The 27,553-nt window shown below is 41.0% G+C and overlaps 1 protein-coding gene across 1 annotated transcript in view; it reads left to right on the top strand.

Annotated features, from left to right (window-relative positions):
* The window catches only part of ELP1 (elongator acetyltransferase complex subunit 1), a 57,663-nt gene that overhangs the window by 26,862 nt on the left and 3,248 nt on the right, over positions 1-27,553 (top strand). Inside the window, exons 19-36 of the mRNA XM_049627616.1 lie at positions 711-826; positions 1,159-1,232; positions 1,963-2,041; positions 2,139-2,218; positions 3,613-3,750; positions 3,874-3,959; positions 4,266-4,414; positions 6,646-6,769; positions 7,653-7,750; positions 9,504-9,705; positions 11,691-11,752; positions 18,888-18,950; positions 19,573-19,633; positions 21,153-21,266; positions 21,789-21,900; positions 23,211-23,338; positions 23,800-23,954; positions 26,503-26,578. Coding sequence (XP_049483573.1) covers positions 711-826; positions 1,159-1,232; positions 1,963-2,041; positions 2,139-2,218; positions 3,613-3,750; positions 3,874-3,959; positions 4,266-4,414; positions 6,646-6,769; positions 7,653-7,750; positions 9,504-9,705; positions 11,691-11,752; positions 18,888-18,950; positions 19,573-19,633; positions 21,153-21,266; positions 21,789-21,900; positions 23,211-23,338; positions 23,800-23,954; positions 26,503-26,578 — 1,917 coding nt within the window. The remainder of the gene's footprint in view (positions 1-710; positions 827-1,158; positions 1,233-1,962; positions 2,042-2,138; positions 2,219-3,612; positions 3,751-3,873; positions 3,960-4,265; positions 4,415-6,645; positions 6,770-7,652; positions 7,751-9,503; positions 9,706-11,690; positions 11,753-18,887; positions 18,951-19,572; positions 19,634-21,152; positions 21,267-21,788; positions 21,901-23,210; positions 23,339-23,799; positions 23,955-26,502; positions 26,579-27,553) is intronic.

Below are 27,553 nucleotides of genomic sequence, written 5' to 3'. Positions count from 1 at the left end.
AAACCTTTAGAGTTCTCTACTTGGCCCCTAATCACAACACAGTATCTCAGTTCAGTATTCTATGCCAGTTAGCAAAGACTTCCAATGAAGGAGGTCTTTCCTCAACCAGAACATTGTAAAATTAAACAAAACTGCTCTCAGGAGTATATAACTAATCCAGTGTTGTACTTTGAGTTACCATGTACATACAACCGGCTGTCACTTCTTTGTGATCTTCCTTTGCTCACTGTGGCCACCCTCCATCGTATATCTGAAAGACTCTATCTAGTGGTTTGTAGGAAACTGTCCCATTTTTTCTTGAATTCCACGTATCCCTTCCCCCTACTGTTTGTGTGTTTTCCTTATTCTAGAAAACTTCCCCTTGTTTTCTTTGCTTCCAACTTGAAAACTGGGAATCTTTCACAGATGTGATTATAGTGTACTGATAATGTGCATAGAGAAGCTGCCCAGTCCTCCCTGTGTTTTCTAAATCATTTGAGAAGCTGTGTATGTGAATATGCACGAGGACTCTGTGAAAGAGAGGGCAAGTTCCAGGGATAAGGTTGTTTGTTAGGAAGGCTACCGGTTTTGTGGTTGAGTGGGAGAGCAAAGGGGTGTGGTTGTTAATTGCTCTCTTCTAGTTTGGAGAATATGTTCAGTTTCAACTGCAGTAAATGGAAAGTGACTTGTCATGACGGTGATTCTCATGGCTTAGCCAGTGGTGTCTTTAGCATTACATGCAGGTCTGAGCAACAACCACGTGTCTAAAGGGGAATCTCTGCGGAAGGTGGAGAGGGGTTCACGTATTGTCACCGTTGTGCCCCAGGACACCAAGCTTATATTACAGGTAAGCTCATTTTTCTGGCTGTGTTTCTGGTTGTGTTTTAGATACTCTTACACTTGTAACAATTTACTATAGGCCATTCCTTGCTGAATTCTCTGTTAGCTTTATACAAAGGTTGTTGATACAGGTTGTGCCCAGCATGGGTAAAAGGGAAGCTTCTCTTGGAAGTCAAAATAAATACTGAGCACAACTAGATTCTGCTGGAAGTGTGTGCATTTTATAGTATTGTGGTAGTTCTCTGTGAAGAGTTTAGTTAGGTGAAATGGTATATCCTGGGTATTTAAATTTTTTCTGTTAAGTTAAAAACATTACTGTTCTGATTTATTTATTTTAAGATGCCAAGGGGAAACTTAGAAGTTGTTCATCATCGAGCTCTGGTTTTAGCTCAGATTCGGAAGTGGCTGGACAAGTAAGAACCATGTATATGACTAGTTTGTTTGTTGTTATGACTTATATGTGAACATAATATGTATTCTATTAAAGTTTTTAAAACATGAAAGTATGAAATTACACATGTCTTCAGATTCTCAGAGGCTTTTTTCCCCCACACTTTGATTTTAATATTATGTGGTGCAATAAATATTCCTAGTAGGAAGAATCGTGAGACTCATCATACAAGACAGGGTTTCCTAGCCTGAGGAGGTCCACATGGGTTTTAGATGGCCCGTGAACCCAGGGAAATCGTGCACCAAACTGTCTTTGTGTATTTATTCAGGCAGAAGGCCTAAGGCTTTGGGCAGATGTACAGAGGGGCCTTTGACCCACAAATGCCTGAGACACTATTGTGAAGGAAATGATCCATTGTCTGAGTTTATTTTGGGAAAACTTTATATTAGAAAGACCTTTACTAACATTGTGCTAAAAGAGAAAGTAGACCTGAGTTCTATGATGATTGTCTATCAATGTGTATGTGGGGAAGTAGTCCTCAGACTGCCATGGGGACTAAGTGAAGAAGGTAAGTGAAGCTGGTACCTCATTTTTCATTCTGTGAATTGAGAGCGGAAGTCCAGTGGTAGTTGTTTGGCATTTGGACTGTAATCTAATTATAACTGGTTTGTATCATAATGAAAACATGTTGGATCCAGGAAGGTTATTAATCTTTGTAAAATGACATGTCTATTCATTATGTCTCTTCACAGACTTATGTTTAAAGAAGCATTTGAATGCATGAGAAAATTGAGAATTAATCTCAATCTGATCCATGACCATAACCCGAAGGTAAATTTCTGAATCTGATATTAACTCTAGCTTAGCTGAGACTTGAACTGACGTGATTGGAACTAAAATTTTTTGTCCTTTTTTTTCTCTTTGGTAGGTATTTCTTGAAAATGTGGAAACCTTCATAAGACAGATAGATTCTGTAAATCATATCAATTTGTTTTTCACAGAATTGAAGTAAGTATTTTGAATAATTTGTGAGTATCATCTCCATTATTTATCTCATTTTGGAAATAAAACATAAATAGCTACAGGAAAAAAATTAACCTTCTGTTTGGTATTTTTTAATCATTATAAGTCTAACATGCCACTTACAGTAGATATTTACTCTTTTTCCTTTTTTTTAAAAATAGCCTATTTAAAACTCAGACTCAAAAGTGTGTCCTTTAGAATTATAATTGACTATTTTTAGGTGTATATGAAATTGAAGTCAAATGGTGTGTTTTTCTGCAATGACTTTTTTCCAATTAAAAAAATTCTAAACGTACAAGAAAAGTTGAGACGTCCAGCGAGCATCCTATACCCCCACCTAGATTCTGCAGTTGGTATTTTGCTATATTTGCTTTATCATGATCTACAATCTGTCCATCCATCATTCACCTTTTTTAAGGCAAATTAAAAAAAATTTCTTTTAATGTTTTTACTTATTTCTGAGAGAGAGAGAGCAGGCATGAGCAGGGGAGGGGCAGAGAGAGAGAGGGAGACACAGAATCCAAAGCAGGTTCCAGGCTGAGCTGTCAGCACAGAGCCCAGTGTGGGGCTCAGACTCGTGAACCGCAAGATCATGACGTCAGCCGAAGTCGAATACTTAACCAACTGAGCCACCTAGGCACCCTGAGGCAAATTTTAAGTTAATTGTAGATATCAGTCCACTTTATGTCTCAGTATTCCACTTTGTGTAACACTGATTAGAGTGCGTTCTCCGTGTACAGGGTCCCCCCCCAGCAGGTCAGATTCATGTGTGATGAAATGTACAGACCATAAGTGTACTGTCTAGGCAGTTTTGACCAGTGTGTACTTCCATGTAGCCCAAACCTGTCAAGATAGAGAACATTTCCTTCACCTCAGAAAGTTCTTCCAAACCTCTTGTTAGTCCCATTCCCTACCTCCTTGGCAACCATTGTTTGGAGATCGTCACCGTAGATCAATTTTGCCTGTCGGAGAACTTAAATGTAAGTGGAATCAGATAGTATTTGCTCTTCTTTGTAAATTAAGCTGCTTTCACTCGGCATGTTACCATGAAAGTAACCCGTGTTTTTGCTGGTATCACGGGTTCATTCATGTAGTATGCTATAGTGTAAATATACTACAATTTGTTTATTTGTTCCTCTGTAGTGGGGCACCTGGTCTGTTCCCAGTTAGGGGCTAATGTGAATATATCACTGTACACGGTTTTTGGGACACGTTTTCATTGCTCAGTTTGTTTCTTCGTTTTTCACCTGATGTGAATATAATGAAACTGTTCTCCAAAAGCCATTTTTATTACCTCATCAGCATGTCCCAGTACGTGGTAGTCATTTGATAGCTAGGACACATGTTCAGTTAGTGACCTTTTAATGACCTGTTCTTAGGGAAGAAGATGTTACAAAGACCATGTATCCTCCACCGGTTACCAGCACTGCCCAGCTGTCCAAGGATCCTGATGGGAAAAAAGTAGACCTTATCTGCGATGCTCTGAGAGCAGCCATGGAGAGCATAAACCCTCACAAGTATGTGTGCTATCATTAGTTGGCGTCTTTTGAGGCCCAGAAGTGTGCTATTGTCCTTACGCAGGGACTGAGAATGTCCTTCTTCACTCTGCTCATTCTGGCGTTCTTCACTCACTACCTCAGGTACTGCTTATCGATACTCACCTCTCATGTGAAGAAAACAACCCCAGAACTGGAAATTGTGCTGCAGAAGGTACACGAGCTTCAAGGTAGAGACCCTTTCACGGAGAGTGTTTAACAGGGCCCCGAGTGTCACCAGACTTCCAGTCTTGTGGAGATCTCTGACCAGGTTCAGTGCCACATCACAGATTTAATATGTGGCTTATTGGACATTTGAAGACCTGTGTCAGTTTCTTTGAGCGCTGTCCTACAAAGCATGTACAAAAGAAGTCATATGGTGTTCAGTTCGGCCAAGAAATTTTGTTACTTTGTCTTTTTGGTTATGTTGCTAGATGCACGGGTTTATTCCCAAATGGCTTTGATCGGTCTTGTTTTCTTACACACTGACATGACAGGCAGTGCTTCGCCTGTTCCCGATGCTGTGAGTGCTGAAGAAGCCCTGAAGTATTTGCTGCTTCTGGTAGACGTTAATGAATTATATGATCATTCTCTTGGGACGTATGACTTTGATTTGGTCCTCATGGTAGCTGAGAAGTCACAGAAGGTATGTGGAGCTTCCACTTTAACATCCTTTTGGTTCTTATTTTTGTTATCATGGTGGTATGAAACCCTGTCTGTCCCTGATACTGCAGTATCTTGTCTGATGTTAACACTGCATGTACAGGCCTAGAGGCAGATCTGTGAGTTTGTAGGGCTCACGCTTCTAAGCCTCATTCTCTGTCAGTTCTGGGCTTATCAAAGTGTTTTGTTTTTTTGTTATTTTTTTTTATTTTTAAAAGTTTTTTTTTTAATGTTTATTTATTTTTGAGACAGAGAGAGACAGAGCATGAACGGGGGAGGGGCAGAGAGAGAGGGAGACATAGAATCGAAAGCAGGCTCCAGGCTCTGAGCCATCAGCCCACAGCCTGACGCGGGGCTCGAACTCACGGACCGCGAGATCGGGACCTGAGCTGAAGTCGGACGCTTAACGGACTGAGCCACCCAGGCACCCTTTATCAAAGTGTTTTGAATGCTAGGTTGAACAAGTGAATTAAGTTACTTCATTATCTTTAAGATTATGGTCATGTATGTGAACAAAGTCTCCTCTTACAAAGGGAATATAGCAAATGACTCCTATTACAATCCAGTTCCTTGTTATGTAGCTGTTTTTCCCAGTGGAAAGTGGGAACATGCAGAATGGAAAGGTTTGAGGCCTCTTGTCCCACCTTAGCATGCTATAGTAGAAAAGTTGGGGCACCCCTGGTTTATACATTTAAAAAACAAATTTTTTTTTTAATGTTTATTTATTTTTGAGAGAGAGAGAGACAGCATTGAATAGTGGAGGGGCAGAAAAAAGAGAGGGAAACACAGAATCCGAAGCAGGCTCCGAGCTCTGAGCTGTCAATACGGAGCTTGATGCAGGGCTCAAACTCGGAAACAGCAAGATCGTGACCTGTGCTGAAGTCAGACACTTAACCGACTGAGCCACCTAGGTGCCCCTATACATTTTTTAACCTGTTTTTTGCAGTCTTAGTTTCACCCTGTCACTCCTCTCTTTGCTCTTGCCAGAGTGATCTTTGCTGAAAGGAAATTTTGCTCTTTCGTTGTTTTGCTTATAATGCTTCATGGGCTCTGCCCATTGCTGTAGGATAGAGTTTACAAGCCGTAATACTGCTTAACACCCCCTTGTCTCCCACCCAGGTCTGGTGTCTATGCTCATGCTCATCTCTTGATGTTGTTCTTTTTTCTCAGCCTGCAGAGGGGAGGCAGTGCTTTTGTCCCCACAGCCACTACTTAGCTTTGCAGGTAGCATTACTTCTGCTTCCCGTGGGCCTGTGGGCTTTCACCACTCTCACCCTTCCATTCACCAGGATAATTCTCACTCACCTAAGGCAAAGGATGCCAGGGTAGCATCTTCCCAGTAATCCATTCTTGCCTCCCTGCCCACCACCCAGGGACTAGATGAGATGGGCCTCATGTGCTTCCACTGCACCCAGTGCCTGCCCCTCCCTGTGTATCATTCTAGCTCCTCTCCTAGCTTATAGGTTTCCTGAGGTTAGGGGTTTGTTGTATTTTTTGTACATAGTGAATTCTTCCTAAGTGTTTGTTGATTAAATACTTCGGCCTGTAGTTGTGCTTTTTATCACATGCATGAGTATTTATTTTTTTCTCTGGTCTTTTTTTGTATACTTAATGTATATTTATCCTATCTGCCCAGTGAAATTACATTAAGAACAGGGAGCATCTGTTCTTTAGAAAAAAAAAAAAAAAAAAAAACAATTTTCAGGGCATAGTACAAAGCTGCAGACAGTCAGTGCTAATAAAATCTTGGTTGGCAGGTCCTTAGAGTTTTGTGTTTAACTCAGTACAGTTTTACCTTTGTTTTAAAACTTGAAGACGGAGGGCATGAAATGTCATGCAAAGAGCTCCAAGTACCTTCCACTTCCAGAGAAGTTGGATGCATTTGTTGAATATCTTCTGGATTGGAACTTTGTTTTCCTTATTAGCTTAGGAAATAAATGGTTGTTGTGAGACTATATGAGAATTCATCTTCATTATTTTGAATGAAAACAAATAATGCCAGTATTTTAAAGCATTTTTGCCAAAACTTGTTTTATGTAGTTTCATTATACAGTATGTAATTAATATATCAGCATAGTACATATTTTAAAAATTTTGTAGCTTTGGGTTTATTGATTGTTACAATTATTGTATATCATTTGTATTGTTATAAGTAAATGTAATTATAAGCAGTAAAGGTCTGACCTGTTAGGTTTTTGGTTTTTGTTTTTTTAGGATCCCAAAGAATATCTGCCATTTCTTAATACACTTAAGAAAATGGAAACCAATTATCAGCGGTTCACCATAGATAAATACTTGAAGCGATATGAAAAAGCCATTGGGCACCTCAGCAAATGTGGTAAGTGTGAGGATTAGTATGTTTATTTCTGCTTCAGATCTTCTTTGGAGCTAGGCAGGGTATAAGTTAAAGTGTCAGTTTAGACATAAACGTAGATGGATGTCAGTTTCCACTCCTGAAACCGAAACACGGTTACCTGTGTGCACCTTATTTTATCATATGTTCTAAGAAGCTGAAAGCAAAGCAAATGAATTTTAATGAACTGGAGGAGCTCCCTAACTAAAAATATAGAGCAGATCCGTTTGGGGTTAAGGATGATCACGTCCTAAATTCATTTCAGTATCTCGGAACGAAAATTGGTTGATAGTGCACTCTTCTCCCACGGTGTTTACAGACACCTGTGGGAAGCGTGGCTTGTCTGGAGTGAGTGGCCATACCCACTGGCAGCTCCCAGAAGGACACACTCGTAGTTAGGACACACTCCCTGTCCCATGCTGGAGCTGCTGGCTTCAGCAGTTGTGGCTCTTTCCCGAGAGCTAAGATGGGGATAAGGAAGTTGTTTGGGTGTTATTAAGCTTCCTTCAACAATCTGATTGAGCTGGGCTGGGATAGGACTCAGGCGTCTGTATGGCTGATAAGCTCCCCAGAGGATTCCAATGAAGGCAGTTGAGAAAACACAAGGTTAGATGGTCATTTATCAGGGGTCGTGTATGAAGAATTCCTTTTGAGTAGAACTTTCATCCGAACCAGTGCTTGTCATACCTCACATCTGCCATGGTGCTTTGCTAAAATTAAAATTCTTGGATTCTGTTCTCCTGATAACTCTGATTCTGCAGGTCTATAAAGGTCCCTTGTAGACTTTGTTTAGGGACCACTGGTGTAAATGAAACTCATTATGCTTCCAAAGTCCTAAATTTGTGTGTGCATGAATCTCACTCCTCAGGACCCGAATACTTCCCAGAATGCTTAAACTTAATAAAAGATAAAAACTTGTATAAGGAAGCTTTGAAGTTATTTCCATCAGACTCGCAGCAATACAAGGTGAGTGGTGTGTGAAATGAGGCTCTTTTGGTGATGTGAGTTAGCTGGAAAGGGTGTAAGGATCCTGAGTCTGTAACACCATCCTTGATTTCAAGGTTTATCGTGAAATAAGTTAGCCTTATCATGAACTCTTATCTCAGAGAATGGCCCTGACCTGCTCCTGTTCTGAAGAAGTTGCTCAGGCTGGAAGCCTAGGAGTTGTCTCCCATTTCTCATCATGAATTCTGCTTGATGAGCGGCAGCTTCTCAATAGGGTTTCCTGCTTACGTCCCACTCCTTGCTCCAGCCCAGCCTTGCGACCACATGACTGATCATCCCCAAGCGTGTAGATCTTTCTCAAGTGGTTTAGGATAAAGGGATAAAGTTTGGTTGTTTGTCTAAACAAACATCCATTTACTTTTCTTTTTTTTTTTTTTTTAATTTTTTTTAATGTTTATTTATTTTTGAGACAGAGACAGAGCTTGAACGGGGGAGGGGCAGATAGAGAGGGAGACACAGAATCGGAAACAGGCTCCAGGCTCCGAGCCATCAGCCCAGAGCCTGACGTGGGGCTTGAGCTCACGGACCGCGAGATCGTGACCTGAGCTGAAGTCGGATGCTTAACTGACTGAGCCACCCAGGCGCCCCCCATTTAGTTTTCTTATATGCCAGATACTTTGTTAAATGAATTATATGAGTGTCACAACAACCTGATAGGATAAACAGATGTGGAAACAACTTGCCTCAGGAGCTGGAGTATGAGGCCGCTGAGCTGGGATGCGGAGCCCAGGCTGTCTGAGCCCGGAGCCTGTGCCAGTGACCACTCCTCGTCCTTGCCACCCTCAGGCCGTGTGCACTTGGTTTGCAAATTGCCTGTGTCTCTATGATCTGGCTCCTGCCTGTTTCGTTAGCATCGGCTGCCTCTTCCAGGCCTCTCCCTGCTCCTTTCTTTAGCCCCACTTGTCTTTCAACTCTTGGGTCTTCTCTGTGACAAAGCTGTTCCGGGGCGAGGTGCCCCACACCGAACTCCAGAGCACCTTCTCAAGTCAGTGGTGGTACGTAACAAACCACTGACACACCGATTTGTCTCCCCGACTGACCATGCGTTGCTTAAAGGTGGTGGCTTTGTGTTGTATTCCTCTTTGTGTCCCTACCTGCGTGGAGCCCAGGATAGAGAATTTGGCCAGTGGCCACCTCTTTGCTTTTATTTTCATTGTCTCTTCCTCCCTCTGGTGCTGTCTCTTGTCCAGCCACACCAGCCTTCTTGCTATTCCTTCCTGGGTATTCCATACACATTCCTGCCTCTTGGCCATGGTGCCTTCTGTAGCCGTCAGTCTGGAATACTCTTCCTGTAACCCTTTATGTAGCATATTCTCCTCACAGCCCTCCAAAATAACAACTGCCTTCACTCTCTGTCCCTTTAGCACTATGTCACAGGCTATATTGTGTTTATAAGTCCATTCCCTGTCACCACAAGAGCGGGAACTTGGTGGTGGTTTTGTTAGTATTTGGTGTTTCGCTTGTTTTTATTTTTTGCATCGCCATGTGATTCCCACTGCCATGAATAGTACGCCGTAATTACTTGTTGAGTGAACACATGACACATCCTCAGTAAGGTTTTCAGTGGAAGAATGATTGAATTCACTGATTAACTACAGGATTTTCATAAGTAATTCAAGAGATTTTCAAATGTAGTAACTAAAGCAGCCTCCATTGGAGGTTAAAAAATGACTGTCACCTTTCCTTACCAACCCAGTGTCTCCTCTTACCACAGGAGATCAGCATTGCTTATGGGGAATACCTGACACAGGAGCACCTCTACGAGCCAGCAGGGCTCGTGTTTGCCCGCTGTGGTGCCCATGAGAAAGCTCTCAGTGCCTTTCTGGCCAGTGGCAGCTGGCAGCAAGCTCTCTGCATGGCAGCCCAACTTAACTGGACCAAAGACCAGCTGGCTGGCCTCAGCAGAACTCTGGCAGGTAAACACGGCGGTTTAGGCTCTCCAAAATGAGAACTTCCCCAGAGGTTTTTTGTTTCTCCCTTTCTTTGGCAATTTTGCAAGTAAATTTAGAGCAGCATAACTTGAGACAGTCTCACTGCTACAGTGAGTCCCCCAAATGCAGTGGCGTAATAGAGAAAGCTTCTGTCTTCTCTCACGTGAGGACTGAGAAGTTCTTCCATTGTGTGGCTCTGTCATCTTAGATGGATGGTTGTAGCTGGATTTTCTCCACCTCTGTATCGCAGTCCTCAGGAAGGGGAGAAAGCTAGAGCCGTAGGAGAATGCTTTAAGTTGGAAATGATCTCGAAGTTACACCGTTACTTCTGTTCCATCTCATTTGCCAAAGCTTACATCACACGGCACACCTAGCATAGAGTAACTGCACAGCCATGGGCCCTAGGAGAAGGCGAACGTGAGTTTTGGGGTGGGGCCCTTCAGTTATAAATGGTAGATCGTTGGGAACAAGAATAGCATTTTTCAGAAATGAAAGAAGAGGCTAAATGTGTAAGCATTCTGAATGCAAAGGCAGTTGAGCTGCGTCAGGGTCTAGGGGTTGTCTGATCCAGCGGGGAGGCTCTATCAGAGTGTAACTTGTTTGAGTCAGGGAGAGCTTCAGGACCGCTTGGGAGAAGAGGTGAACAGGGACTGTGTCCTCTCAGCTGTGCTTGAAGTAAGGGACCGGTATATTTCCCCCCTGTCCTTTTTAGAGTTTTAAAAATACTGTTGTTGTTTCAAAAAATACGTAGTCCTGAAAAAATTCCAGATTAAATCCTGTTAAATACATGTGCATATTTTCCTTAGTTATTTGTATTTTTTTTTCTGGTAATTAGATCTGCAGGCTCTTCTAAGCCCTCTTAATTTCCATGGTGAACTCTTTTTAGTTTTTGAGAATTCTCTATATTAGGCCTGTTAGGTATTCTTTGTGACTCCACTGTTACTTCTGCTTTAGAAACAGGTTTTGGTAGTTTGTTTATACCTTCCAGTTCTGTTTTTTAGGACCTGCTATCTTCTCTTACATTCTTTACAACTTGAGCTTGCTATTTGTCTTGTTTTATGGTATACACCAAGTTCTCCCAGATGTTTAGCAAAAAAAAAAGGTAAGGGGAGGTGATGGTCAAAGATTTTTGAGAAATTTTATAAGGTAGAGTCACTTTATGTACACTTGAACTTAGGCAGTTTACGCAAGAAAAGAAAGATAGCTGTTTAAATTGTGGAGATGATTTTACCTGTTTTTGTCAGGGATGATATGCACAAGAGTTTGAATGAGATGGGAGACATGAATCTGCCAGCCCCGTAGTCAGCTTCAGGTTCTGGGTGCTTCTTACAACAGGATTCTCTCAACTGTGCTGAGTCACTCGAGGATCTAAAGACACTGTATCACCCCTGAGCCAGCTGCCTTCATCTTAGTGCTCAACCAAAGATTAGCAGTCTCTTCGTATTTGAGGAAGAAATGGATGAGGGAGAGATGTTAGGTCAGTCTCCCATATGTGTGCCTTTGTAAGCTTTTCTCATGGCTAATTTTGACTATATATCATTTTCACATTTTCTGCTAAATTTAGATCGTAACTGCCATTTAAGATAGGACTCCATGGTATTCCTGCCTACTTCCTGACAAGTTCACAACATATGCCGTTTGATACATAATACAGATATATTAGTGAACCACTCAAACAAAGTAATCTGTGTAGCTTTGTTTGACCTAGTGCTTCACAAACTTACTTGTCCTGCGAACGTTGTTGTTTTCTGGTATTGCCTTTTATTATTCTACGGAACACTCTTAGGGAGCATTTTGGAAAATGCTGTTTTAAAGCAGTTCTGTTTGGATGTCTGCTGTAGAGCTCAGTCTCCAATTTGTAAGGGGGCCATTTTTGTTCAAAAAGTACCTGCAGAAACTATTTCAACGTGAGCTCTGGTAATCCTGTTCTTAGCAAGCCAACTATGGTCAGATGTTTATTATCTTTGCAGGAAAGCTGGTTGAGCAGAGGAAGCATGGTGATGCAGCCACAGTCTTGGAACAGTACGCCCAGGTAACTTCTCAGTTCCTCCCTTCTTTTTTGTTTTTTTAATGAGCACAAGCTCATGCACACGCAAGCAGGGGAGGGACAGAAGGAGAGCGAAAGAAAGAGGGAGAGAGCATCTTAAGCAGACTCCACACTCTTGCATGGAGCCAGGCGCAGGGCTCGATCCCACTACCCTGGGATCTTGACCTGAGCCAATATCAAAGAGTTGGACGCTCAACTAACTGAGCCACCCAGGTGCCTCTCAGTTCCCCCCTCCTTAAACCACCCAACCAACAAGCAAGGTCTTCCCAGTTGTACTTCACTGATCAGGAAAATTAAAGGAACTCAGGGTAATTAGGAAGTCCAGAGACAGTGTTTGCTGTGCAGGTCTTCCATCTTGCTGACCTGACTTAGAAATCTAAATTTAATAGGCCTCTAAATAATTAGTTCTCTAAATAGTAAGTTCTGTGAGGTAGTGAGGCACTACCTCTGTGAGGCACTAGTGGTTTGACCCTGACAGAAAGTACTAAATTAAATCTGCAGGGAGTTGTGCTTTTGATGTGAACTTGCCAAGTACAAACAGTGAGAAAGAACCATTCTAAAACAAAGAGATTAAACTTCAGATACTTTTTTTTGGCCTTTACAACCGTTCTGTCTGTTGGAAGTGTCTTTTTATCTCAGACAGCCTGATGGGATCCAATTTTCTAGCAGATTATAAAGATGAATACCTATACCAGCCTTTGATAGAATTATAGAATTTATTATGAAAGTAATAAAACTATGCATTGATACTGGCCCTGGACTAACAGGACGTAGGTACGCAGTTGACGCCAGCGATTACTGCCTTCTAGAGTTTTGGCCTTTGACAAGAGAGTGTTATTTTTTACAGTCGTTACTAGTGGGCACATTTGTATAACATAATTGTGCTTTTAAAATACCTGAATGTCTTTCATGTAATAAGGGTGAGTGAGAGAAGATCAGTAAAATTTGATATCATTAGATCCTTACAAGAAATTATGTTGGATGATTGAGCTGAAAACATCAACGAATAAACTATGTGTAATAACGAGGCTAGAGTAGAAAGATATACTACCTAAGGTGGTTAATTGAATGGATAAGATGCCACCATCTTTTTTCCCCCTCTGTAAAGGAAGATTTTAATTCATATTTGTACTTAATTTATGCACTTATAACTTGCATATTTTTAATTGGATATACTTTACATATAATAAAATTTACCAATTTTAAATTAACAATTGGATGAGTTGTGACAAACGCTTACAGCCATGTAGTGCTACTACAGCCACCATAACAGAACATTGCCAGCACCCCGAAAAGTTCTCTTCCCCTTTGCAGTCAGTCTTCTCCCTCTGCTCTCGGTACTCTCTTACCAACCACTGCTATGCTTTCTATCATTACAGTTTTGCTTTTTGTAGAATTTTATGTAAATGGAACCATCTGGTATGTGGTTTTTTAGTCTGGCTTCTTTCACTCACATAATGCTTTTGTTTTCTAACATTTCTTTTTGATTCTTTCTTAGAGTTTCCATCGTTCTGCTACATTACCCATCTGTTCCTGCATGTTGTCTACTGTCCCATTAGAGCCTTTAACATACTAATCGTTCTTTTCTTTTATTTGCTTTTTCTAATTGAAATATAACTAACATGTGGTGTCATAATAGTTTCAGGTGTCATCATACTTTAAATTCCTGGCCTCATAATTTCAGTATCCCTGCCCTATCTGAGTCTTGTTCTGATGCTTCCTCTGGCACTTCAGACTGTTTTTTGTCCTTTTTGTAATCTTCTGTAGAAAGCCTGCCATGATGTCCTAGGTAAAAGGAAATCCAGTAAGTAGGCTTTTAGTGATGTTCTGATAAGGTGTGAGGGTAGAAGTGTTCTGCAGCCCTATGATTAAGTCTCAGTCTTTTATTGAGCCTGTGTCCCTGGACTTCACCGGTGCCTCTTAGATTTTTCACTCCTTAGGTAGGACAGGAAGGCCAGGGGGAGCTGGAGTTTTATTTCTCTTCCCTCCCTGATAAATTCCACTTTAGTTAGGTTCTGGCAAAATAGTTTCTCTTGATCTTGTTAAGAGCAGCGTGCTCTGGTTATATTCAAAATGACATCATTTTTGTTTTTGCCAGAAGCAGGAGAATCTATCTGATACTCACTGTGAGACCCTGGTAGGGCTCGTGGAGGTAAAAACTCACAGAAGTGTAGGAGCCTCCCTGAGCCTGGATGTCCATAGAGTTTTTTCACCTCCAGCCTCGTCTGCAATGATCCTTCAGCCATTGGTCACTTACACTTTATTTTATTTTATTTTTTTTAAATTTTTTTTTAACGTTTTATTTATTTTTGAGACAGAGAGAGACAGAGCATGAACGGGGGAGGGGCAGAGAGAGAGGGAGACACAGAATCGGAAGCAGGCTCCAGGCTCTGAGCCATCAGCCCAGAGCCCGACGCGGGGCTCGAACTCACGGACCGTGAGATCGTGACCCGAGCTGAAGTCGGACGCTTAACCGACTGAGCCACCCAGGCGCCCCGGTCACTTACACTTTAGATGTTCCCACCCCAGTACTGGTTCTGACAGAGATTGCTACTTGTAAATCTCTGTTCTGTTCTGCCAAGTTGTAATTCTCAGTGTCTGCCTGTCTGTTTCTCCAATTTTAGGGGCAGCAGTTTGCCCTATGACCTCGGTTCTCCAGTCTAAGGAGAATTGTTGATTTTCAGTTTGTTCAGGTTTTTACTCGTTAGGATGGATGATTTCTTCCAGGTTCCTTGTGTGTTGGACTGGGAACTGGAAATCATAATGCTTTTGATATTCGTCCATGTTATGTCATGTGTATCTGTGCATTCCTTTTTATTTTGCCTAATGGTATTTTGTTGTAAGAACAGGTCGTAATTTGTGGATTCATCCACAAGTTGATGTACATTTGGATTGTTTTCACTTTAAAGTTAGAATAAAACGGCTGTGAGCAATCTGGTACCAGTCTTCGTGACGACAGATGTTTTCGTTTCACTTGGGTGAATACCTGAGTGGGAATGCTGGTCACGTGGGGAGTGGATGCGCGACTTTATAAGGAGCTGCAGAGCTTCCATCACTTGTGTTCCCACAAGTGATGTGTGAGTGCCTTAGTGAGTACTCACCCACACTGGATGTATCACATATCAGGGGATGCATAACAAATTACCCCAAAACTTAGCTTAAAATGACAAACACTCGTTATTTGTTTCTATGGGTCAAGAATCTGGGTGGGGCTTAGTTAGGGCCTCTGGCTCAGGGTCTTTCACAAGGCTGCAGTCAAGGTGTTGGCCAGAGCTGGGGTCATCTTAAGACTTGACTAGTATTTTTCCCCCACTTCCCAACTTCTTGTTGCTAGTAAACAAATATAGTTTATCGTTTTGTTTTGGCTTTTTGGCTTTATATATCCTACAACCTTGCTGAACTTATTTTTTAGTTCTAGGAACACTGGGGTAAATTTTATAAGATTTCCTATTTTAATGAGCATGGCTTCTGTGAATAAAGACAGTTTCTTTCTTTTCAGTTTGTATGCCTTTATATTTTTTCTAGCCTTACTGCATTAATCGAACTTCCAGTACAACGTTGAATAGAAGTGATAAGACACCTTGCCTTTCTCCTGATATTAGGGGGGATTCGGTCTTTCAGCATTAAGTTTGATGTGTGCTGCTGTTTGTTTTTTTTTTTTAATATATTTTTTTAAATGTTTTATTTATTTTTGAGACAGAGACAGAGCATGAGCAGGGGAGGGTCAGAGAGAGAGGGAGACACAGAATCCGAAGCAGGCTCCAGGCTCTGAGCTGTCAGCACAGAGCCCGACGTGGGGCTTGAACTTACAAACTATGAGATCATGACCTGAGCTGAAGTCGGACGCTTAACCGACTGATCCACCCAGGCGCCCCTGTGCTGCTGTTTTTAATAGATGTGAGAACCCGGTAGGGCTTTTGGAGTTGACAGACTGTAGCCTGTGGGCCAAATCTAGCTGGCCACCTATTTTTACGACTAAAGTTTTATTGGAATGTAGCCACACCTATTTGTTTATATATTTTCTGTGGCTGCTTTTGTAACAACCAGAGTTGAGGGGTTGTGACACAGATGGTCTAGCTCACGAAGCCTGAAATATTTGTTGTCTAGCCTTTTACAGAAAAATTTGCCAGTTCTTGCTCTCTTGGGTTGAGGAAATTCCCTTCTAGTCTTGGTTCTGAGAGTTTTTATGGTGAACGGATATTGAATTTTTCAAGTACAATGTCAGTTAAGGTATTTTTGTTTGAGACCAGTGCCAGGGTGAATTACATTGATTTTTGAATGTTAAATTAATCTTGCATCTCTGGGTTAAACCCATCTTGCTCGTAATGTATTACCCTTATTCATTACTGGTGCTTTCAATTTCCTAAAATTTTCTTGAGGATTTTTGTATTTGTCTATGAGGGATTTTGGTTTATAGTTTTCTTGTTGTGTCCAGAATGCGTAAAGAACTCTTATAACTTAACAACAAAAAGACAACCCATTTTAAAAATGGCCAAAAGACTTGAATAGATACTTCTCTGAAGAAAATTTACAAATGGCCAACAAGCAAGCACTTAAAAAGATGTTTAGCATCATTGTTCATTAAGGAAATGCAAATCAAAACCATGAAACTCACTAGAATAGCTTTAATCAAAAACAATGCAAAGTTGGAAGTATGTAGAGAAATAGAACTCTTTTGTACATTGCTGGTGAGAATGTAAAATGGCACAGCCACTGTAGAAAAGTTTGTTGGTTCCTTAAAAAGTTAAACATAGATTACCATATAACCCAACAGTTCCACTGCTAAGTATATACTCTGGAGAAATGGAAACGTATGTCCACAAAGAAATTTGTATGCAAATGTTTGTAACAGCTTTATTTATAATAACCAAAAGGAAGAAACAACCCAAATGTCCATCAATGACAGATAAATGGATAAATCGTGAGATACACGTTCACAACATTTATACACACACAGTAGGATATTATTCAGTCATAAAAAGGAATGAAAAACCGATGGATGGTTCAATTTGGGTAAACCTTGACAACATTATGCTAAGTGAAATAAATCAGATATAAAAGGACAAATATGGTAGGATTCTACTTCTACGAGGTACCTAGTGTAGTCAGAGTCATAGAGACAGAAAGTCGAATGATGGTTGCCAGAAGCTGGGGGAGAGGAGCAGGGGAAGTTACTGTTTCATGGGTATAGAGGTTCAGTTTTGCAAGATGAAAAACGTTCTGGAGATGGATGGTGGTGATGGTTTCACAGCAGTGTGAATTTGTTTAATGCTACTGGACTTTACAGCAAAAAGTGGTGAAAATGGTAAAATGTATGTCGTATATATTTTATTATAATCAAAAATTAATTTAAAAAGATCAAAGAACTGATACATGCTACAACTTGGATAAATCTTGAAAACATTCTGCTAACTGAAAGAAGCCAGACGCAAAAGATCACCTATTGTATGGTTTCTATTATATATCCCAAGGGGGCAAATCCAGAGAAAGAGTACATTAGAGGTTATCAGGGGAGGTAAAGAGTAGGAAATGGGAATGTCTTTATGGGGTGATGTAAAAAAGTGTTGGTAGTTACATAACATTGTGAGTACAGCAAATGCCATCTAGTTGTACACTTTAAAGTGACTGTCGTATGGTTGTCACCTTGGTAAACAGCTTTCTCTTTTTCTCTCTCTCTCTTCCTGAGTCAGGCAACACATCCTCCTGCTGTGTCCTGCTATACCTGTGGTATAGGCCTATTCATGCGGCATATGCATTGGATCTGGGAAGAAAATACTTATTTTTAATAATTTTAATTAAAAATATAGTAGTATGCATATATTTAGATTGTTTAAAATGCTGAAAGTAGATACAAGGAAATAAAAAACGTCGTTCCTACCACCCAGAAGATTGCTGTTCTTCCCTCCTATTTCTGATTCTTCTTAGAGTGCGCTCTCTCTCTACACAAACACACACATACCTTTTAACCAAAATGAAATTACACTGTTTGTGGTGTTTTTAAATTTGCTTTGTTTGGTTATGATCTTCATCTTTCCATGTTAGCACATTTTATTTACCTAACGATTAAAATTCAAGTTCCCTCAGTGGTTCCGAAATTGTTTACAGTAGATTGATCCAAAATAGGTTCCAGTCTAGGGTCATGTATTGCGTTATGCATCTTATGTCCCTTAAATCTCTTTCAATCTAATGTATACCCATCCCCCCTCTTCTTATGACAGTGATTACTAGAGGAAACCCAGCCAGTTGTCTTAAATATTTCATCTGTTTAAACTGTGTTTTATTTCACTCATTTCCAGTTTCACAAACTTCTAGTTATAAGTCACGGAAAAGAAAAAAGTATAGCATGAGGAATATAATCAATAATATAACGTGTGGTGATAGATATGACTGTCCTTAACCGTGGTGAGCATTGAGTAATGTATAGAACTATCAAATCACTCTGTTGTACACCTGAAACTCATATAACATTGTAGGTCAACTAAACTTCAACAGTAAAAACATAAACATGAATTGTACATATAAAAATATTTTGTTTTATATACTTCATAAGTACCTTAAGTACATACTGCGGTATGTGCTCACAATTTTTTACTGGTAAGGCTACAAGCATCAAAAATGTTTGAAGACTTAGGATATGTGGGTGTTTATTGCACTCATTATTACACGCATTTTTCAGTTCCCTGTAGGTTTGAAGTTTTTAAAAATAAAAGTTGGGGAAAAAAAACATCAAAGAGTAAAAAGATTAGAAGTTTACTATTCTAGTTTGCCATTTATTTGAAGTGTGAACTTGTTCATTCTGGAGCCCCCCCAAACCTGCTGACTCAAACTGGGTAGTGTAGCTGGGGCGATGGGCACTCTGGTGGTTTTGATGCTCAGGGAGATAGGGAGATGATACCATGTGTTTTGTGGTTATTTCCAGAATCCACACCGCCCCTCACTCCTTTGTCTTTTGCATCAGTATTTATTTATTGAGCAGGTACTCTGGGCCAGACATGCTACTAGGGACTGGGCTGGAAGGGGCTGGAAGGGCAGAGAGGCCACTCTGTCGGCAGTTTGTCATGGTGGCATCTGACGGGCCTGCTCCATTTACCTGTAATCTTCCTTGGTTTTGCCTTGTCAGGATTATGAAGAAGCTGTGCTCTTGTTATTAGAAGGAGCTGCCTGGGAAGAAGCTCTGAGACTGGTAAGAAAAACTTTAGGGGCGCCTGGGTGGCGCAGTCGGTTAAGCGTCCGACTTCAGCCAGGTCACGATCTCGCGGTCCGTGAGTTCGAGCCCCGCGTCAGGCTCTGGGCTGATGGCTCGGAGCCTGGAGCCTGTTTCCGATTCTGTGTCTCCCTCTCTCTCTGCCCCTCCCCCATTCATGCTCTGTCTCTCTCTGTCCCAAAAATAAATAAAAAATGTTGGAAAAAAAAAAAATTAAAAAAAAAAAAAAAAAAAGAAAAACTTTAAAAATCATCACTATGTTAGGTGCTTAGAGCAAGAGTGCGGGGAGAAGGGTCAGCTAGAATCCCTGGTCTTCTGAGGCTAGTGAAATTAAGTAAAAATAGTTTAGGTTCTTGGTCTAAGGGTAAATAGTATTTTTAAAGCCATTTTAAAAATGTATTCTTGATGTTTTGAATTAATCAACTTTTAAAATGTGAAATATTACTGGTCTTTACTGAAGTGAATTAAATATTCATTAGAGGCCTACTACTCTTGAAAATATCCTGGTGACCTCTGAAAGTGATCCATTTCCTTCCAAGTATCTTAACTCTCCAGTGATTTGCAGTTTTCTTGCCTGAAATTACTGTATTTTTCCTTTTAGGTATACAAATACAACAGACCAGATATTATAGAAACCAATGTAAAGCCTTCCATTCTAGAAGGTAAGGGTTACATCTTAGAATTGCACATTTGGAAGTGTGGAGGTGTGGAAGAGCGAGATAACAGTACTTACTTTGTTAGGACATCCTTTAATCAGGTGTTACATAGAGGTGATCAAAACTGTCCACTGGGTGTAATACTTTCTTCTGACCAGGATTTTTAAGCATGCTGAACTGTTAAATGGTAGTATAGAAAATACTTGAATGTTAAAAACACATGATAAGATATGATTAAGAATCTTCATATTTGGAAATAGTTGGTAAACTTGAATATGAACTAGACATTAGATAATAGTATTTTGTCAGGGGCCAGTTTCTTGCATTTAATAATTGTATTGTGGTCATATTAGTGTCCTTTATTCTTTTTTTTTTTTAAGTTTATTCATTTTGAGAGAGAAAGAGAACATGCACAAGCAGGGCTGGGGCAGAGAGAGGGAGAGAGAGAATCCCAAGCAGACTCCATGCTGTGCACAGAGCCCAACACCGGGCTCAGACTCACAAACTGTGAGATCATGACCTGAGCTGAAACCAATAGTTGGACGCTTAACCGACTGAGCCCTACCTGGATGCCCCGATAATGTCCTTATTCTTAAGAGAGCTATGCTGAGGTATTTAGGAGGGAAGGATCGTATCTGCAACCTACTCTCAAAACGTTCCATAAAAATAGTAGTTGTGTGTACGAATGGAGAGAAACAGGAAGCCAAAAAAATAGGGCAAAATGTTAACAATTGGTAAATCTAAGTGAAGGGTATATTTGTACATTGAACAGATGAGTTTTACAGTTCTAGAATACTCAGATGGTCACTGTGACTCCTTAAAAGCAAAATGGGAAAGAAAGGCATCAGTTTGGCTAACATAAATTTCTGGGAGTGGGGTTTGGTTCTAAGCCCTCCAATTTCAGCACAGTCTGCCCTGTGAGTAAGATCTGGCCTTTCTGACATGTATATATATTCACATGTTTACCCTGCCTGCATCCCCCTCCCCCTCCCCATTAACACCATGGGAGGATTCTTTTCTTATCGGTCACGTAGGTATCTCTACCTGGTTACTGAAAGCTTCCGTCCTGGCCCTCCAGCAATCCATCTAGCCAGCTCTTAAATTTGGATTTTGTCTCCTATTGAGCACTTAGAAAAATACTGACAGTTCGTCTGCATGGGCCTCATACCTATGTTCAGGAAGCAGTTCAGTGACTGTTTGTGTTTGTTAACAACTTCCTTGTATACTCCTTTTCTTTGCTAGTCCTCTCTTGGGTTAGTTACCTAGTCTTTCTTCAGGTGATTTTATCAATTTAGTGGTAGCGAATGTTCCAAGATGATGTTGATGAACACTAAGAGCTGAAGTCTCAATGTCTGGCTCATTCTCTGAAAATGATGTAGGTTAATTCTCATTAAGGAAAAAATCTTGCTCGGAAAACCTAGTAATTTGTTTTCTTTTTGTTAAATTCTAACTTCCTCACTGCCCTCCTCTAGTTCTTTTTTTTCTGCTTAAATATCCTCAAATTATTTTCCATCTGCACTCCTAGCCCAGAAGAATTATGTGGCACTTCTGGAGTCTCAGACAGCCACATTCTGTCGCCATAAACAACGTTTATTGGTGATTCGAGAGCTCAAGGAGCAAGCACAGCAGGTGAACCTGGGTGAGTGTCTGCATGACGGCATTGGCGCTTGGGTGCGGTGGGGACACGTCACACCTTGTCTTAGCTGCTTGTTGTGCCTTGCAATATGATTTCTCTGCCGGGGGACATGTGAGGCCTCTGTGAAACCCCTTAGGGGCTGTGTGTGCCTTTGTGTGCCTGTGTTTGTGCGTGTAGGGGAGGGCTGAGGGGCAGGACCAAGCATGAATGGAAAGAGCTCTGCTGCATGTGCCCTCCACCCCCACCAAGCAGAGTAGCCGACTTCTCTGTTTCACAGAATGAGCCACCTTGTCTCCAGAGGTTCCTTTGCTTTGAAAAAAAAAAGAAAGAAAGAAAAAATAACTAGTTTGGTACTGTATATGCTAATAATAACTAATATTCTCTCATCTCACTTTGAGATCTACTTTATGATAATTGTCATCCATCCTCAGATATGCCCTGGTTAACCACAGTCCACTTACCCCACTAAAAGTAAACTCACATTAGCAGGGAGTTTTCATTCTGCATCTGATTCTACTTTTCTAGATGATGAGGTGCCCCAGGGTCAAGAGTCAGACCTCTTCTCTGAAACTAGCAGTGTCCTGAGTGGCAGTGACATGAGCGGCAGATATTCCCATAGCAACTCGAGGATATCAGCGTATGTATCATGTTTATTCAGCGTTTTGACCATGCCCTGGGTGTATGGAGAAAGAGCAAGTAAGTAGGTCAGTTTTTCATCAGGAGGACAGTGCAGGGCCATGATATAATTATGCAAGGACTCTCCCTGCATATCTAAGAAATTAGACTTGGTGTTGAAATGTTTTCTGCTGATTCTTCATGGACTGTGCGTTTGCTCATGCCCACAAGGCTCTTACACCGGGAACTCAGTTTTTATGACATTTGATTTCATTTGTTTAACAAATACTAGGTGACCATAATGTGTAAGCACTAAAAAAAATTAAAAGATGATAAAGAAAAAATATTCAGGCATCTTCAGTTCAAAGTCAGGATTGGAAGAGGTTATAAACATAAAATAAGTCATCATACTTCAAGTGTAGCAGCTGGTCAGAACACCCAGATGCTAGTTGTAAGTGGATGTTAGCAAAAACTTTTAAGGAGCTCTGGGTTTGTAAGTGCTTTATAGTCACCCTTGGGAAGCATAAAACAATGCATATTGTGTATTCGAAGTGAATCATACTTTATGAATTCAGAATGGAGATTTTTGAGGTTATGTGGGGTGATCAGAAATTCCTAGAGAAGTAACTAGAAACTGGACTTTTAAGAGTCAGGGCGAGAGACAGGTGGCATAATTAAAGATCTCTGAGCAGGAAAGATACAGGACTCATTTTATTGCATTCAAATTCAGCGTGCTATGTCTATGTCCCCTGATTGGTTGATTGATTGATTGATATTTTGAGAGAAACAGACAGCATGAGTAGGGGAGGGGTAGAAAGAGAGGGAGACAGATAATCTTAAGCGGTCTCTGCACTGTCAGCGCAGAGCCTGACGCGGGGCTCAAACCCATGAAACCATGAGATCATGACCTGAGCTGAAACTGAGAGTTAGACGCTTAACCGACTAAGCCACTCAGGCTCTCATATGTCCCCTGATTTAAATTTTACTTTGTTGCCTTTGAATTTATATTTTGTTAGAAAATTCAAGTTTGTTGTTCTTCTTTTTGTTGTTCTCGCTCTTATGATCAGATACAACCTCATTTTACTCTGTATTTTAATCAAAATTTTAAGGCCAGATACTACCTTTTAGGGTTTTCCTTATTACTTCCTGCCTGTAAGATTTGCTTCTCCCAATTTTATTTTAGGCGTCATTTAAACACCTCATCACCATTTTCCCCCAAAAATACATACCATCTGTAGACTCTCTCGGTTCCTCGAAAGTTGGTGGCCAACAGGTACATTCATTTTAATCTGTGCAGCACAAGATTTATAACCTCTTTCTGATTTCTAACAGGCGATCGTCTAAGAATCGCCGCAAAGCGGAGCGGAAGAAGCATAGCCTCAAAGAAGGGAGTCCACTAGAGGATCTGGCCCTTTTGGAGGCACTGAATGAAATCGTACAGAGCACTGAAAAATTGAAAGGTATATTCTCAATACTAATGATTCTTGCCACACAAAAAAGTAAATGGATAGCACAGACTTTAATAAACATTAAGATGCAATTTTCCCAACTTGAAGAAAGACAAAAACTGGCAGCGGGAAGGACGCATCTTGTCAGGGCACATTCCTGAACCACTCTCAGCTGGTGACATAGGAGCCTTCCTCTATTGGCCTCCATGCACCTGGCCCGGGAGACATTAGCGCTGAAACTGGAGTAAAGGATTGAGAAGACACTGCTTCCTGCTTGAGCCCCAGTGTGTCCCTTTTTCTTTTTATAGTAGATATGTTGAATTATTCCAGCATTTGGGAAGAAGGAAGAAAATGTGGGAGATGGCAGCTGTAGTGTGATATTAAATATTTCTTAATTGGGAAAGAAACTAGGTTGATTCTAGCAATGGAGTTGGGGACCCAAGTTACCACTTTCTCAAATTTCTTCTCTCTAGATGAAGTATACCAGATTTTAAAGGTGCTCTTTCTGTTTGAGTTTGATGAGCAAGGAAGGGAATTACAGAAGGCCTTTGAAGATACTCTCCAGCTAATGGAAAGGTCGCTTCCAGAAATTTGGACTCTCACCCACCAGCAGAATTCAGCTACGACGGTAAGTTTCCTTCAGAGACAGAATGTGCATTTTTAAAAAATCATTTTCAAGGTTATTACATTCACACAATCTCTTAAAAGTCGAAGCAAAAGATTTTCTTTCATATTATATTAGAAACAAAACATACCATAGTTAAATTATCTTAGGCTTATGTTTAAGCTGTCAGTAAGAAGATCTTCTATTCAGGTACACCTTGGCCTAGGTTAAGTTTGCTTTTATTTCTCCTTTGTGCATGAAGCAGTTGTTGTGGAGAAGAAGGGCAATTCAGACTGTTGCCCCCTGCCTTCAGTGAGATCAGGGTGGGGAAGGGGGAAGCCAGGGCCAGAGTTAGCCTCTTCACCTCCCTGTTCAGACTTTGGGTGGGATCAGAGGTTCTTAAAGTAACCCAAACAATTGCTTTCTCTTTTGTTTCATGGAAAATTTGACTTGTCACTTCTACTCTGTTCTCATGAGGAGCTTTGCTACTTACATTTAAGGCAGTTGTGTCCTATCAAGAACTCTCATGTATTACCATATGTTGGTTATACCTCTGCTCAGTCTCTCACACCTCAGGCCTGTTGTTAAGTTTCTGTTTTGATTCAGAAAGGCTGCTGTTGACGGCATGATCCATTAAGGAAAACCACCACAGCTGTTATTTTAACAGAGAGAATTTAATACATGGAACTGGTTGAACAGGTATTGGAGAACTGAAGAGCCAAAATGGGAGCTCAGAGAAGGAACTCGAGATGGTAACTTCGAGGGAACAAAAGAAGAGTTTGGGATTACAGCAGTTTAGAAGTTTGGAGATGGGACCCCACGAAGCTGGCTCTCCTCCCTCTGAGAAGAGGGTGCCAGGCAGCTGGTGCTGATACTTCTGAGGGAGCGCGGTGGCTCTAAGTGTAGAGAAATAAACCGGAATGAACAGCCACTGCCAGGGTAAAGAGCTGCCATTGCATGAAAGCAAGTGAATGAAGGAGCACATTCCTTCTTTTTCTTTCTTTCTTTTTTTTTTTTTGAGAGAGAGAGAGCAAGCAGGGGAGGGGCAGGGAGAGAGGGAGACACAGAATATGAAGCAGGCTCCCGGTTCTGAGCTGTCAGCACAGAGCCTGATGCAGGGCTCAAACCCACGAACCGTGAGATCATGACCTGAACCAAAGTTGGATGCTTAACTGACTGAGCCACCCAGACGCCCCAACACATTCCTTCTTCCTCCAGTCTTGCACTGTCCCTCTGGTGTCTGCTATGGTCAGAGCATCGTGAGCCAGGTGCAAAGGCGAATGTTTTCTCAGGCTCTCAGCATCACAAGCACTGTAGGGAAGGGTGGTTTTGAAGCCGGAAGAGAAATTGGTATTCAGCTCACTGATTAGAAGCACGTAGCTTTACTGGGCCTTGATTTCCTCAGTTGTAAATGGGAATATACTTCCCTATATGCCTCACTGGAATATTCTGAAGGTTAGGTAAGAGGGCAGATATAGGTGCATGTAGTGTACCATAAAAATAAAAGCAGTTGAGAATCAGCACCCCACAAATACTTGAATTTACTAAAAGAAGTATTGCCTAGAAGAAATGTGATCATCTTCAAATCTGTACTGGTTTTGAAGCTTAACAATGTATAGAACCTCCTCATGTCCTCCCCTACCCTTTTTTATTCAGATCCTATTAATTTCTGAGACACGGGCTTTAAGAGTCTTCTAGGGAAAATGAGCAGAAAATTGTTTTGCTTTGCTTGGTAAAGTATGGTAATGGCATATGTGCAGGATACATGAGTCACATGGAGGTGCTTTGAGCATGACATTGACATTGTTGCTGAGACAGTGCCCCCGAGGGTGTGCACGCTGAACCAAGTGAAGCCAAAGCAGAGGGACTGGCATGTGCCCACTGAGGCTCATACAGGTGTGGAATTCCTGTGATGTCTCTTGTTTTACCTTGAACACGTGTGCAGAGTTTACACACGTGCATCCATGATATGCACTTTTGTTTTAATATAAAAATTCTCACAAATCTTTGAATGCGATTTGATGGCCTGTTTTTTATTTAAAAAAATTTTTTTTTAACATTTATTTATTACTGAGAGAGCATGAGCATGGGAGGGACAGAGAGAGGGAGACACACAGAATCTGAAGCAGGCTCCAGGTTCTGAGCCGCCAGCACAGAGCTGGACGCAGGGCTCAAACTCAAAACCCGCGAGATCATGACCTGAGCCTAAGTCGGACGCGTAACCGACTGAGCCACTCAGGCGCCCCTCATGGTCTGTGTATTCTGTAGCCTCTTGTACTCTACTCCTCCCCGCAGTGTGTGGTTTGGTTATTTGGAAAGGACCAGGAGTATATTGTTGAGATTTTCTTTTTTGTTTTCCCCTCCTCATCACCGTGTCTTCTGGAAGAAAGGAGATGTGGAGGTCTGAGTTGAGAGTGGGAAAACTGGCAAAGTAAAATCAGAAGGAAAAGAGAATCACTGCGCTTGATACTATGAAAACGACAAGCTCCTCACTGCTAGCAGAGATGCGGCCTTTGGTATTTGCGGTCATGGGAAGTATAAAATGATCTTTGCTGTTCTACTTTCTCCTTAGGTTCTAGGTCCCAATGCTACTGCCAATAGTATCATGGCCGCTTACCAACAACAGAAGACTGCAGTTCCTGTTCTTGGTTAGTATTTTTTTCTCCAGATTATCACAGAACTAAGCAGAGGAGTATTTTTCTGTGTTAAGATGATCAGCAGTATGGGGAGAGACAGGGTATTGACTACAATTTTCTTTCAATTTTAGGACTATATCTTTAGTAAAATCGGTTTAGTGTTTCTAGTAAGAGCAACCCGAGGGGTAGGGAATCCAACATGACATTAAACATACAACTTTTTAAAAAAATTATCTTGATATCATCTTGTCTATACCCTGGCATACACTTGTCCATACAGGCACATCACAGTTGAAGTCTGAGTCTACATAGTCCATATATTTTAAAGACTCTTCTGAATTATCATTTTTGGCTGTTGGTAGTTATGCATTGCATCTTGGGGACGTTTTCATAGTCGTTACTTAAGAACTGAACCTTTTTAATCATCTTCAGGATTGGCACTAAACTTTGAAAGCAAACCCAAAGAATGCTAGCATTTTATTTGCATTTCCTAATTCCTAAAATGTTTTGTTTTGTGTTGTTGGTGGGGGAGATGATTCCTGATTAGATTGCACAGCCCTTAAAGTTAAAAGCCCTAAAGCCTCTCTTCTTTTATTTGGTTAGAAACTTTTGACACATCAGTTTGGTACCTGAGTATTTACCCTTCAGGTGGATCAGTCAAGCATACCAACATCCTCTTAGCTTTCAAACATTAGTGACCTATTCTGAAATAATTGGTAGTTTTTGCTACTGTGGTTTGCATTTTCCAGCATGTGACGGGCAATAACATTCTGAATTTTTTCCGTTTAAATGCTATTCTATACTAGCATTCTGATGACATTTGAAGTAGCCTTTGAGGTTTCGCATTAAGTTTAATTTTAACAGCTTATGTTGCTGCCAGGAATAAATTAACTACGTTCCATCCCAGCTCAACTCCTATATCTGGACAGTAACTACTGTATTCCTAGCTCCCCTTCTTCTTGAAGGCTGACAGGCTGCTTTTGTTAC

The sequence above is a fragment of the Panthera uncia genome, chromosome D4 (assembly GCF_023721935.1).
Source record: "Panthera uncia isolate 11264 chromosome D4, Puncia_PCG_1.0, whole genome shotgun sequence".
NCBI lineage: Eukaryota > Metazoa > Chordata > Mammalia > Carnivora > Felidae > Panthera > Panthera uncia.
Note: the sequence above shows the minus strand (reverse complement) of the source record. Positions and strands in the feature narration are given on the sequence as shown.